This window comes from Lepus europaeus, chromosome X, assembly GCF_033115175.1.
Source record: "Lepus europaeus isolate LE1 chromosome X, mLepTim1.pri, whole genome shotgun sequence".
Lineage (NCBI taxonomy): Eukaryota > Metazoa > Chordata > Mammalia > Lagomorpha > Leporidae > Lepus > Lepus europaeus.
This window is the reverse complement of record NC_084850.1, coordinates 105,267,587-105,280,526: the sequence shown is the minus strand read 5'-3', so window position 1 is coordinate 105,280,526 and position 12,940 is coordinate 105,267,587. Positions and strand designations below refer to the sequence as shown.

The 12,940-nt window shown below is 41.7% G+C and overlaps 1 protein-coding gene across 1 annotated transcript; it reads right to left on the bottom strand.

Moving 5' to 3' along the window:
- Positions 1–839: 839 nt before the first annotated feature.
- Positions 840–8,674, bottom strand: NDP (norrin cystine knot growth factor NDP). Its single transcript, XM_062182907.1, has 2 exons — positions 8,501–8,674; positions 840–1,067 (listed from the first exon to the last, which is right to left on the bottom strand). The coding sequence occupies exons 1-2, from the start codon at positions 8,672–8,674 to the stop codon at positions 840–842; spliced, it is 402 nt and encodes a 133-aa protein (XP_062038891.1).
- Between the last annotated feature and the right edge of the window lie 4,266 nt (positions 8,675–12,940).

Genomic DNA, 12,940 nt, shown 5'->3' with positions numbered 1-12,940 from the left:
TAAAGCTATAGCACACCCACAAATAAATTCATACTGGGTTGTCTAATTTGCATGCAGGAGTATGGTGCATTCTCCATGCCACTAGTTACGTATATGCCTTTTCCATAGTCAGTGCAGGATCCGTATTTGTGCAAGTCTTTAAAAGTCTGCTCCCTTACAAATGTCTACCATAATTTATTTGCAAGAGCCTTCAGGTGACAAATTCTTTATGTCACCTTTGCTTCCCAAAAAGTCATTTCTGAATAATAATTACAACTATCAAGAGTTCCAGCTTTACCTAAAAGAATCATTTGTTAGTTATTTTAATGTCAATTTGCTGTCTATGAGTAAACCTGGCTAAACATATCCATATGCTTTGCGTCTGTAATTTGAAATCGGTAACCTATAGCGGCAATAGCAACCTTAGACCAAAATGGCAAGATTAAAAAAAAAGCAGAAGATATTCCAGAAAGACTTGAGATGTCCTGCTTTCCAAAGCAAATTCTTCCCTGATATGCACCAAACAGTGACAGCCTGACATACTCTTGCATGGGGCCCCACATTTTCCCACTACTGCACAATGGCTGGAAACCCAAAACAGCATTCAGAGCCAAAGGGGAAAATAACTGAATCTGAGAAGGAACCAAAAGAAATTGTACCAGGGAAAGGAGATGGGAACTGAAAACAAGTTCCCAGAGTAGCTCTCTCTGTCAAGAAGCATGTGGAGTCTAGGCAGAACCCTGTGGGAATCGCTGCATCTTTTTGTGTTTGTTTTCCTTAACTCTTTTCTTGCCAGTCCTTCCTGGCTGGTTGGACTGCCTCCGCAGTGGTCCCATCCAGCAGCCACTCAGCAGCAAGCCTCAGGAGCTGCACTCCTCGCAGTGACAGGACAGGATGTACCGGTAGGTGGCAGTGAGTCGCATGCCCCCTGAGCAGCGCAGCCGCAATGCCTTCAGCTTGGAGGTCTGTGGCCGGCAGCAGTGACAGGAGGAACGGAAGGGTTGCTTGAGAACAGTGCTGAAGGACACCAAGGGCTCCGAACGCGACGCCTGGCTGCAGTGCCCCTCGCACCTGGCCAGGAGCACCATCTGGGGAAAGAAGAGGAGGTGGTTACCTGCGGAGTGGCCAAGACACCCCAGCATCCTTTGAAAGACCTTGACCCTTTTTATTGGATTCAACCAGTGGCTCTCAACCCTGAGTGCTAAGCCTTAAAAAAAAAAAGTCAACACTCAGTTCCCATCTTAGACTTTTTGAATTAAAATCCCTATGGGTAGGACTTAGAAGATTCTAGAGCAAACTGAGACTTTAAAATCATTGGACCAGGCCCACCACCATGATGCTCAGATTAAAAAAAAAAAAAAGTCAAAGAACAAAAGAAGTTTCTCCTGCCAGGTGATGGTCTACCATTGGCCCAATGCATTGTGATTCTATCAGTAGCAAAATGCAGAAACTCATTCAAAATTGAAACTGAGGAGTAAATAAAGAATGATGACACACAAAAAGGCAATTGATTTTTACAAGGAATCAGCAAGCAAAAGGAATATGTTTCTGAAGAAGGAAACGGGAAAGCTGAGTAATACTTAGGAAGGCATATTTTGGGTGATACAACTTGGGACAAGACAAAGAAATAGAGACAGAGCATTTTGGGGGCTCTATGGTGATACTCTTGTGCTTCTACACTGAAGGAGCCTGACATCTGTGTCATCACATCTCTATCTTCAGAGTCATTCGGAGGGCAAATATTAGGAGGCGCCCATTCTAAGATCAAGGGCATTTCCAAAGGTTTGGGTTGGAGTAACAAAGGCAGTATATTCTTTACGTTGGCTCTTAACGTGGCTTTAGCAATGAGTCTGATTAAAAATTACCAGTTATCCCCAGGAAAAATACGTACATAAGCACACACTCAGTATCTTGCATATAGCCTAAAGGGATAGCCAAAATGCTCATTTATGTATCGCATATGTAAATCCTGGCATCCAAGGAGTGCAAGTCATGGGTGAGGTACGATGGAGCAGTTTGATTCATATGTACCAAGGCAGGAAGAAGGTCAGGGAACTTGGGATTGCTGGTCCCTGTTTATGTGGGAGGATCTGGCTTAGTGAATTATGTTTGAAGCAATGGAGAAAAATTTGCCCTATAATTTCAGAACCAACAGCAAGATCATAGAAAATGGAACTGTTCAAATAAAAGAGCAAAAGATGCATATATGTGCATGAAACCTTTTGACATTTGCCTTTACAATATTTTGAGCATTAGCAATTATTAATAAAGGCTCACCAGCTATTATCTCTGACATCATCCCATAGTGCAGAATTAAATACCCCAAAATTCTAAGAAGGAAATGGCTGGCCCATCTTTCCACAAAGGGGAGAAATGGTAATTATAGATCATTAACATCATCATCTGAGAAGGTGCCAGGGGTAAATGCAACAATCACTTGGCAACCATCAAAGGAATATAGGATATGGGTTGGGGGTGTGGGTGACAGTAGGGCTTAGAGAAAATTAACCTGGACTAGACCAACTGATTTGTTTTCTCTGAAAGACCAGAGGCAGAGAAAATGGCAGCAATAAGCTGTTAGGATTTGCTTGAAGTTTTTTATTCTATTCTCCCTGTTCTTGACATTGATAGGCATTTATCAATGATCTGAAACAGAGTTGGATAGATTACATCATAGGTCAGTAGTGCACAGGTCAGTCCCTGGTACCCAGCCCCCATCTCCCTAATGAGAAAGTTCAAGATCATCTCCTTCCACACCTGTGAGAACATGGGAAACTAGTTGGAAACTAGTTGGACATCTATCTCTGTTTATGTGTGTTGGGAGGTGAAGGGGGAGTTGGAAAGATAAGACCCAAAACTGTATGTCATTAAAGAATGGAAGGAAAAACCATGTGCATTCCGGTTTACTCTTGGGAGCCCACATTTTAGCCTCTGTCATTGCCTCACTTGTGTTTCAGCACTTAATGAACATCTTCTGACCTCTTCCAGACCAGGGCATCTCAGGCTGAAGTGCGCATGTGAAAATGCAGGTCCTGATGGAGTAGCTCTTGGGAAAGGCCCCAAGATTCTTCATTTCTCATAAGATTCTTGTTGATATCGGTACTGCTGGGCTGATGCCCAAACTTTGAGTAGCAAGGCTCTGGATTCATTCAAGTTTCAGGACTCTGCTGGAGATGGATCACTAGACAGCAATCATTTAGCTAATAGGAACATTTATTGAGTGATTACAACATGAATTATTATATTGAATCCTTGTAACAATCCTCCAAGAAAGGATAGTATAATTGGTAATCCATACTATTATTGTAGATGAATAAACAGAAGCTTTGGAGAGTCCCAGTTCCTTGCCCAATCTTGCATATCTGGAACAAGGCAGAGTTGGAATCAAACCTGGATCTGTCTAAAACCAAACTCCTGATCAAAACCACTGTAACACCTGCCCCCTGCCTTGAAGATGCTTTCCTGAGATATGAGCCAACCCAAGCCCTTCTCTAATGTACACTGGCTTGGCTCTAGATCCCTGATTGTGTCATTACCAGGGAACTACAAGTCTAACTTTTTCCTTACAGACTTCTTGGGACATGACATCACCATCCTCAAACTCACATGGAGCCGAACCTCCCAAGAACCCTAACCAAGTGTCCCCATTCATATCAGAATAAAGACCTACCTGTCTTCATCCTACAGCAGTATTTTGAATTTACCCCAACTGAATGTAAAACTTCCTTTGCCTTTTTCTCAGCACTGACCACTGTGCACCCCTGTTTCCATGATATACCTGAAGCACCTCCTTTTCCTCAGGAACAAGATTCCTTCATGTTGCTTCTCCCATTCCTTCTCTTACCAGCAACCTCAATAAATAGACTGTTCAGCACATCTCAGGGAACCAGGTCAACCTCCAAAGGGTCTGGACCAGGCTGGGGGCACTAATAAATTTACAGCCAGGGGAACAAAAGGCATGGGGCACAGGGCACGGGGCATGGGCTTGGGAGGGTGGGTGGGAACTTGGCTCACTCCAGCTGGGATCTGGTTCTTTTACTCAAGTCCCTAATCAAATTGATGCAAAGAGGCCTTTGCACATAGAACACCCCCCTTCTCTCTTTCCTGTTTACTTGGATGAATTATGAGGGCCATAACCCACCCTCCCTTCTTTCCTCCCTCCCTTCCTTCCTTCCTTTCTTCCTTCCTTCTTTCCTTCCTCTCTGCCTTCCCTCCTTTCTACTTTTGTGTCTCCAACATCTTCCACAACACCTTCACATAGTAGACATTCAGTATAAACTTGTTCCTTTAAAAAAAATCAATTCAGATTCCTCAAGCAGTCAATTGTGTTATCAACTTGATGTTCCCAACTCTCCTCATTTTCCTACCACACTATGAGCCTTGTGGGCAGTGGTAGGAGAGGATTTGGGGGCCCTAACAACTCTCTCCTAATCTCCAGGCTCAGCCTTTGACATGCCAGGGCTCTTTTCCTCTGTGAATTTTCCTAGGTTTTGTCTTCTGAGCCATCCTCCTCCTTTGTTTTGTTGCTGTCTCTTTGTTCCCACCTGCTCCTCTGGCTCATAAGAGTTCAGACAACCATGCCCTGGCTCTAAGTCCTGGCCTGGGGCCACCGTCTCTCAGTCCTTACCCAACTTGGGCTTTGCAAGCCTGCCCTGCCAGCTCACTTTCCAACCTGGGTTCCTGAAAATCCCTCCTTGGCCCAAGTCCAGAATTCACCCCCACCCCCAATTAGCCCCTCTTTCTTCCACTCACCTGATAAGGGAGGTCAGACAGTCAGGTCTGTTTCTCTTTTACTTTTATCCTTCTTCTTAACACCTCCCTCTGCTCTTCACCCCATCCTGAGTTTAGCAAGCACCACAATGAGGTTCATTTCCCTAATCCTTTAAAGCTATAGGAGATCCCAACGGTTATTGAGATCTCAGAAGTGACTGAAATAGAAAGTGAGTCAAAACACCTGTCCCGTTTATAAGTTCATCACCAAGATGGCAGCATCATTTATTAAATGTCTAGTATATGCTGGACACTTTCCTGGCTGCTTTACATATAGCTCTGCCAACACCCATACCCACAACTTTGAATGCATACCTCCATTTTACATGGGAAGAAATTGAGACACCAAAGAATTACTTAGCTTCTTCCAAAGTCACCCATTTGACAAACTATGGAGCTGGATTTGGAAACCAGGTCTCTGTCACTTCAAAGTCTGGGATGCTTCAGTTCCCGTAAAAATTCTCCAAGCAGCCAGTTTCCACTGACCCTCGACATTTGAGCCTGTTTGCTCTACAGCCTTTACTCACTCCAAATGCCAAGAAACCATGGCATCCCATGAAGATTCGAAAGGAATCTACTACTCCCAGGATCTTTGGTATCCATTCCCAGGAAGTGTCACCACTTAAAGCAACCAGGGCATCTGTGGCTACACTGTCCTCCTTAGTGAGACACGGGGCTCAGTCTTCTCTGCCTGCCTTCACCTCAGCCCTTTCCTCAATTGCTAGGAGATGGCAACAGAACCCTGAGACTGGCCAGCTGCAAATCAGGGCTAGGGTGACCCGAGAGACTCATGGAAGGCGCCCAGAAAAGGTTTCAATTCTATTTCATTTTCAGGAAAAATGCTGACTGTAAGTAACTGTTGCTGGCAGATCAGAAGTTGAGCCTAGACATCTAAATAGTGGTTCCTGCATTTGACTTACATTGTTCCAACATGAAGCACCAAGCAGCTGAAGAAAGAGGAATGTTCCAAGGTAAACATTGTTACTTCTGCACTATATGGCATCAAGCAACCTACTGAATACTTCTTTTGGGTTTCAGCTTTCTTTACTGAAAACGTGGAAATGACAAAGCCTGCCAGCACAGGCTCATTGGTAATGATTAGCACACTTAGAAGAGTACTTCAAAAAGTTCATGGAAAAAAATTTTTAAAAAAAGTTTATTTTGGTGCAATAAAACCAAAGAAATCCATGCATAACTTTTTTTTTTAAATAATACACATTTTCCATGAACTCTTTGAAAACTCCTCATACATCTGGATTTCAAAATATTTTGCACCAAAGCAAACTTATCTTTTAATTCCATTTTCTGTGAACTATTTGGAGCCCCCTCATCATACAAGGTACCTGACACATATTAGATGCTCAAACAAGTGTCCTAACCCTTTCCTGAGACTGAGTCACACACTCCGCTTCATCTGTCTTCACAAAGTCAGACACTGGACAAATGTAAGTCAGGAAGTGTTACCAATCTACGGCAAACAGCAGACACTTGTCTAGTAAATAATGGCCCTTGAACATGATGTTGACAGGGAGTTTGTGTAGCGAGGGAAAAAATCTACTCTAGTCTCTTTTACCAAGAAGACACTAGGGTAGATTGTTATTGGCTGCTTTCTAACAGGATAAACATTTTATCCCTTGTCTCTAAAGGTGAACAATTTCATTAAATGAGACCCATGAGAGAGAAGATTAGCTTGAGTTTGTGAAAGTTAAGAATTATAGAATACTTCTAAATGAAAACAATTTTGTTTCTGGTTACAGTAGAGCAAATCTAATCCATAAAAGGTCTGGGTAGTTGAGATTCTTCCAGGCATACTTTATAGCCAAGAAAGAAAGGTTTATAATCATAAGCACCATTTACATAAGAAGATTGCTATATTTGGGACAGTTCAGTATGTTTGAAAGTAGATTGTTCCCATGAAATGACAAGCATTTCTCCTACTATCACAATTGTGCAGCGTTATTTACCACAGCGCTCTGGAAGAAACGAAGGTGACCAACTGTAGACTGAAGTCTGTTTCTAAGACTCATGCTCAGGCAACGTGAGTTTACTGGGTAGGAGTTAATGTCTACTAATGATGTCTCTTCTTTGCCCTTCCCTACGTCAATGTGATAGTTGCTAAGACATGCCTCCATCAGTCTGCTTGATCTTTCCAGATTGTTTTCTAGTTTTTAGAGATGCTCTATTTTCTGTGTTACTTCCTGTCATCACACTGACACTCATGTTTAAGATAATTTTACCCCCCCTCCTTTTTTTTTTAAGAATCATGACTATGAAGGACAATGCAACAGGGTAGAAGTCATCCATGGAAACATAAAGGGAAGAAGAGGAGAAGGCAATAATTGTTCCGGTCAGCCTTACTTGGGCCTACAGTTTCTCAGAAATCATGATTGTAAAAGCACTTCTCACATTTTTTTCTCAATATGGTTTAGTTTTCTTTCCCTAAGGAGGGATTGTAGCCTTGCAAAAACTTACATTCATCTCTTTACTGCAAATACAAATAAGATCCAGGAAGTCTTTCTTAAGTGGAAAATCTTTATTTGTTCCCACAGTCATAGACCTTATTAATATAATGGTTAAAGTAATGTGACTCAAATTCTGATCCCCCAAACTGAAACAAGTCAGCATCATTGAGCCATAATCACAGAAATTATGGAAATTTTAAAAGCAGACTGAAGTTATAATGCTTTCAAATGAAGGGTGGAGAGATTGACTTATACGGTCTTAATTCAATTCTAGTGGTTGATATTACAAAAAAACCCTAATTATACTGGTAATTTAAAAGATACTTGCCATATGAGAATGCTTAAGTGGTTTTCGTCTCAGGACTGAGAGTGAAAATCTCTGAGGTTGGGCTAAACAAATTCGTATTTACCAAGTGTGGACAAATTTCATTCATGTGACTGTTTGCGAGTAGTGACACTTGTGAGACTCTCATTTGGAGTTCTGTTCCACCCTCCAATGTGCCTTCCTTCTGGGTGGTCCATGTGGCTGGCTGTTCTTGGTGGTCTTTTAAGCATCCTATTCCTTTGCACACCTAGACTCAGTGTTGAAGTACAGGTTGCCCATGCAAGAGATATGCAACCTGCTCCAAATAAAAGTGATTCAGATAATCGGTGTAAAAATGATAAATGATCAAATTGCCACCCTGTCTTTTGAAATCAATATTACATAAATGTAGCACATGGAGAAAGGCCAGGTACTAAGTAATTTCACCAAGAGAGCCTTTGAAGAGACCTCCAAGAAGTGTGTCCGATGGCTCAATCACACAAGGGAGCTCCAAAGGGTTCATAGAAAATAGAATTAAAAGATAAATTTATTTTGCTGAAAAATATTTTGAAATCCAGGCATAATTTCTTTGACACATGCATTTTCTATGAACTTTTTGAAGATCTTGTATTTTCGTGCACCCCTTTCCTCTTTATTGCTGGTGGAGGTAGGAGGAATGATGGCGACACATAGGCTCTATTTTACTTTCTTGAAAAACAATACTACTGCTCATACATTTCACTGCCAGGGTCAAGTAATATACTCCTACTGGATGAATGTGTATATGGCAACTTAAGCAGCTTTATTGACAGCATTATAAAGCATGATGGGAAGCCCTAAAAGAATGAGTCTCCCACAAGCCTTGGGAGCCAGCCATATGCCTCAAGTCTGGGCCATGATCATAGTTCTCCTCCCCTTGACAAAGAAATATGGCTTCTGTCCTGTTTCCACGGGGGTGCTACCTTCACAGAGACCTTGGTCTTACCTTGGAGCTACACTTGTACAATGGGTGACTGATAGAATCCACATAGTGGTGCCTCATGCAGCGTCGAGGATCTGAGTCCACCATGAACGAGCTGTCCGTTTTGCTGTCTGTATCTCCCATTATTGCCAGCAGGGACAGCATAGAAAAAGATGCAGCTAGTACATGATTTCTCATTGTTGTAAGGAAAAACTTCTCCAGAAGAACAGCAGAGGGAGGCAGAGGACAAAAAATTGGAAATGCTTTAACCTAGGCTCCAGATCCTTTCAAGGAAAGGGCAGGATCTGGCTGAAGCTTTCTGGTTGTCATTGTCCTTTGAAGGCCGGAGTTGTGTCTTATTCTTTGCACTCGCAATCCATCATCAGAGCACCTGCTGCACAGCTAGAAGGAAAACAGAAATTATTGTCCTCAGAAATGTTTACCCAGAAACACTAATGGGACCCAGGAGGTAATGAGTAGAATATTTCTGTCATTTTAAGTGGAGAATATCGGTTTCTACAGTGTCATTAGCATAAGCTGTCATCCATTTCACTCCCCCACCTCTACCTCATAGCAGGGATCCCCATGGAAGTGGATACCATGGTTGAATGGAAGCACATTTTGACTTTAACTGCTGGAGTCCATGATCTTAGGGGCAAGAACAGTTTGAACCCCATGTGGTTCTGGCCAGCCCTGAAATGGGTGGTCTCGTCTTTATTCTTGGTTGGTAGGGGCAGGAGAGTCTATTCAGCTTCCGAGTATAAGCTTTGGTGTTAAGTGTCAGTTTACAGGTAGGTAAGAGGAGAGGGGGCAGGTCATCGCTAATGAACACAGGACATGTCCCTTGGGAGTACATTTTCCACATCCAAGTCCATGCTCACCCACCCACCTAGTTTTCCACTTCGGTGCCTGGGCTCATCCTGTTTTGGTTTTAAGCACCATGCCACCCAGCATCAATGACAAACTGCGTCTGAAATACACATTATGCTGACTGGCCTCCAGCATGGTTAAGGCCCCACATGTGTATTTGCCGACAGAGTCACATTTTTACAGAGCCTTTGTGGCCTGGGCCCATGGTTTAATTGGGAAAAGAAAGTAGTCATTGGAGCAAGGGCTTACCATTAAAATAGGAGCATACTGTAACAGTTTGCTTTATTCTTTTAACCATACTTCCTGGACAAAGGACTGGGGTCTGGAGATCTCCCCCAAATCACTTCCCTAACACCCAGCCATTGACAACACTGATGCTTTTTTATCACACCAGAAGGCAGAGAGTATCACAAATATTTTCAAACATTTGGGAAAATTGACATTTCACCCCAAACAATTCACCCCAAACCAAAGGAACATGATAATTAAAGCTTTAGAAAAACTTTTGAAAGCATTTCAGATAAAAGTTTGATTACTCTGCTCATAGTACTCTTTCATTAAAAAAAAAAAAACTCCCTACCCATGAACAGTCTGAATAAACAGGACAAGGTTGAAATTAGAAGTTAAAGTCAGTATCAGCCAATTGCTTTTACCCCTATAGAATGAGTGACTTCAGACACACAGAGACTTAATTAGCTGTCTTGCAAGAGTAGAGAATTCTAAGTGGAAAAATGTGCGTGAGACAGGGCACTTTTAGGACAGAGCCTCCCTGGCAATGGCAAAGCTTAAGCACATGAGTTTTAGGGAATCCTATAAATTTCAGAAAGGGCTGAGACCAGCAATGAGGGGATCCACCTAGACCCCAGTCCCTGCACTGCCTGTAATTAGCTGGAGGACCTTGCATGGGTCATTTAAGCTCTTCAAGTCCATTTCCTCATCTGTAGAGTAGGGAAGTTGGAAAAAATGCCATCTGCTGTCCTTTTTTTGCTCTAAAATGCCACCACTTGACAGCTATGATTTCAGCTCCCACCATCTCCATACACAGGAGCAAATCCTAAAGTTGTGGAGGCCCTACTGCCACACAACTTTGCATCACTTTCCTTTGTGTGCATGCTAATAGAATTAATCTCATTAAAACGAATCAAATCTGTGCCCAGTGTTCCAAATCAGTAAAGGATGCTGAACAGCATTTCTTGTTTTCTTTTCAGCTGCATAGTACAGATCTTTCTACACACATTATCCCGAAACTCAGCAAGACTTTAGCTCAAAGAGCCAGAACTTTCTTGGAGTCCATGTTCAAAGGATGCAATATTACTGACCATTTCCCGAGTTTCAGTATGACTAAATTATCCCAGTTGGTTGGTTATCTGTATCTTTGAGGCTTTAATTAGTCTCAGAGAGGGAATTGATTAGATTCCTCCTTTCACCACTCCAGTCTACAGATATCTCCCCCAGGAGTCAATGGCACAAGGATGAAGGGAAAAGCAGATATTCCAGTCCTGAGCTCCCAGCTGCCAGCAACTTCTCTTCAGAGTCCTAGCCAGGAGGTATGGTTAAATGAGCACAGCAAGTTAAAGAAAAACATGTATAGCATGATGGCAAGAATAAGCATAATCAATAAGAAAACTATACATATGTGTATGTATGTTGATATTTGTAGACATTTCCATTTTGTCTACTGGAAAGAAAATACAAGTAAAAGTTCATGGCAAAGGCATGTTATGAAGAATCATGCATGGATTTCAAAATTGTTTGCATGAAAATAAACCAACCTTCTAGTTCCATTTCTCATGAACTTTAAAAGTATTGTCATATAAAATACAGAAGATGGGCACTCTCATTCACTTAAGAGGAATGAAAATTAAAATACTTTGAGATGCTTTGTTCAACCAATCAGATTTATAAAAGATTCCAAAGCCTGTGGCATGGCTGTTGAGAACAGGCCCATTTTCGAGTCAGTGCAATATAAAGTGGTACAACCTCTGTCAAGGCTAATTTGGCAATATTCTTTAAAAATGAAAAGGTTTAATTTAAACCCAGAAATTCCACTTCTATGTATTAACCCACATGTGAATTCATATGAATATGGCTTTAATAACATAAATTTGGAAACGGCACAAATTATCTATCAATAAGGAAGTGATTAATGATATTGCACATTATCCATACAATGGAGTACAAGGCAACTATATGAGGGGTTTTTGAAAGTTTATGGAAAATGCACATTATGAAAAAATTATGCATGGAGTTTTGAAAAATAAGTTTTTATCTTTTTATTCCATTTTCCATGAACTTTTTGAAGTCTTCCCACTCTTCCAGGTAGACTGTTTCGTTCTTGTACACGACTGCCACCTAGTAGCGATAGCCTGAATTGCAAGCACAATTTTAAAAGATGAATAAGACACTTTTTGCAAGCAAATGCTATGAAATTTATACCAATAAAGAGACAATGTCACATACAATGTAACTTTATTGTCTGATAATGTCTCTTCAGTGATGATAAACTGAATTCAGAAGTAGTGATGAAGAATAAAATAATGACAGAGGGAATGTTGCATCATCACAAAGATTAAAACAGATTTTACAATTCCAACACACAAAACATACTTTTTGTTCAGTTTTTATATTAAAATGAAATAAAAATATAATAAACAATGTAAATTTGCTGCAAAAGTCACAAAACTCTCAAAACCAAAAGTTAAGTTTCTTGCAACATAATCCTGGGTTTTTTGTTTGCTTGTTTTTTGCCTTAAGAGTTCAAACTATATGAACTAATTCTGTCCTGCTCACAAAGAAATAGGAATAAAGTTTAAGAAAGGAGCAATGTGAAGTTTTTAAGTTGTCTTAATATTGTGTTAGTCAGAGTGTGCATGGGTGAGAATGTGCAAAGTGCGGGTGGGCAGTGGAAGACCTCACAAAGAGGAAAATCTGGAATTAAGGAAATTCACCCTACTGAGATCTCCACTTCCTGGCAGCTTAGGGATATCTGCTGTGGAGGAGTTTCTGTCACTTTCTCAAAAGTCAATTCATTCCAGTTTGTCTTAATTTTGCATAAAGCCATGTGTCATAAAATCAAACGTTGCTTCTCAAGACTTTAGACCTCAGCCCAGCCGAGGATGGAGAATGAGAGAACGACTCTCTTGCTGAACTGTCACCCTGTGGCCGCTCTGTGCTCTGGGTACAGTCTCTGAGACATGTACTTGGCCAATGTACAGAGCCCGCATTCTAATAGCTCTGAAGTGGAGCCTCTGCCGGCAGGAGAGGCACGTAGGCTGGCGTGCCCGACTTTGGAGCTACCCTCCAAACGATACCAGTGGAAAAGAACAACTGGTGCCCAGATTTCCCCACCTGTCATCCTCAGCGAAATAACATAGCAGCCTCCTGGGTGAGAGATGATGTTGTGCCCCACAGATCAGCTCACTCTTGGGCTGACCTTCTGCCTGGCAGAGGGTAGCGTGCTGGTTTCACACAAGTTATTCCAGCAACAGGCTAAGACAAGCAACCTGTGCCAAGAATGGCCTTACTTGTGCCCTGCTTGTCAGGCAAAAGAGGGCATGCTTTGGTATCCCTCTCTCTCCCTTGGCTGAGATAGAG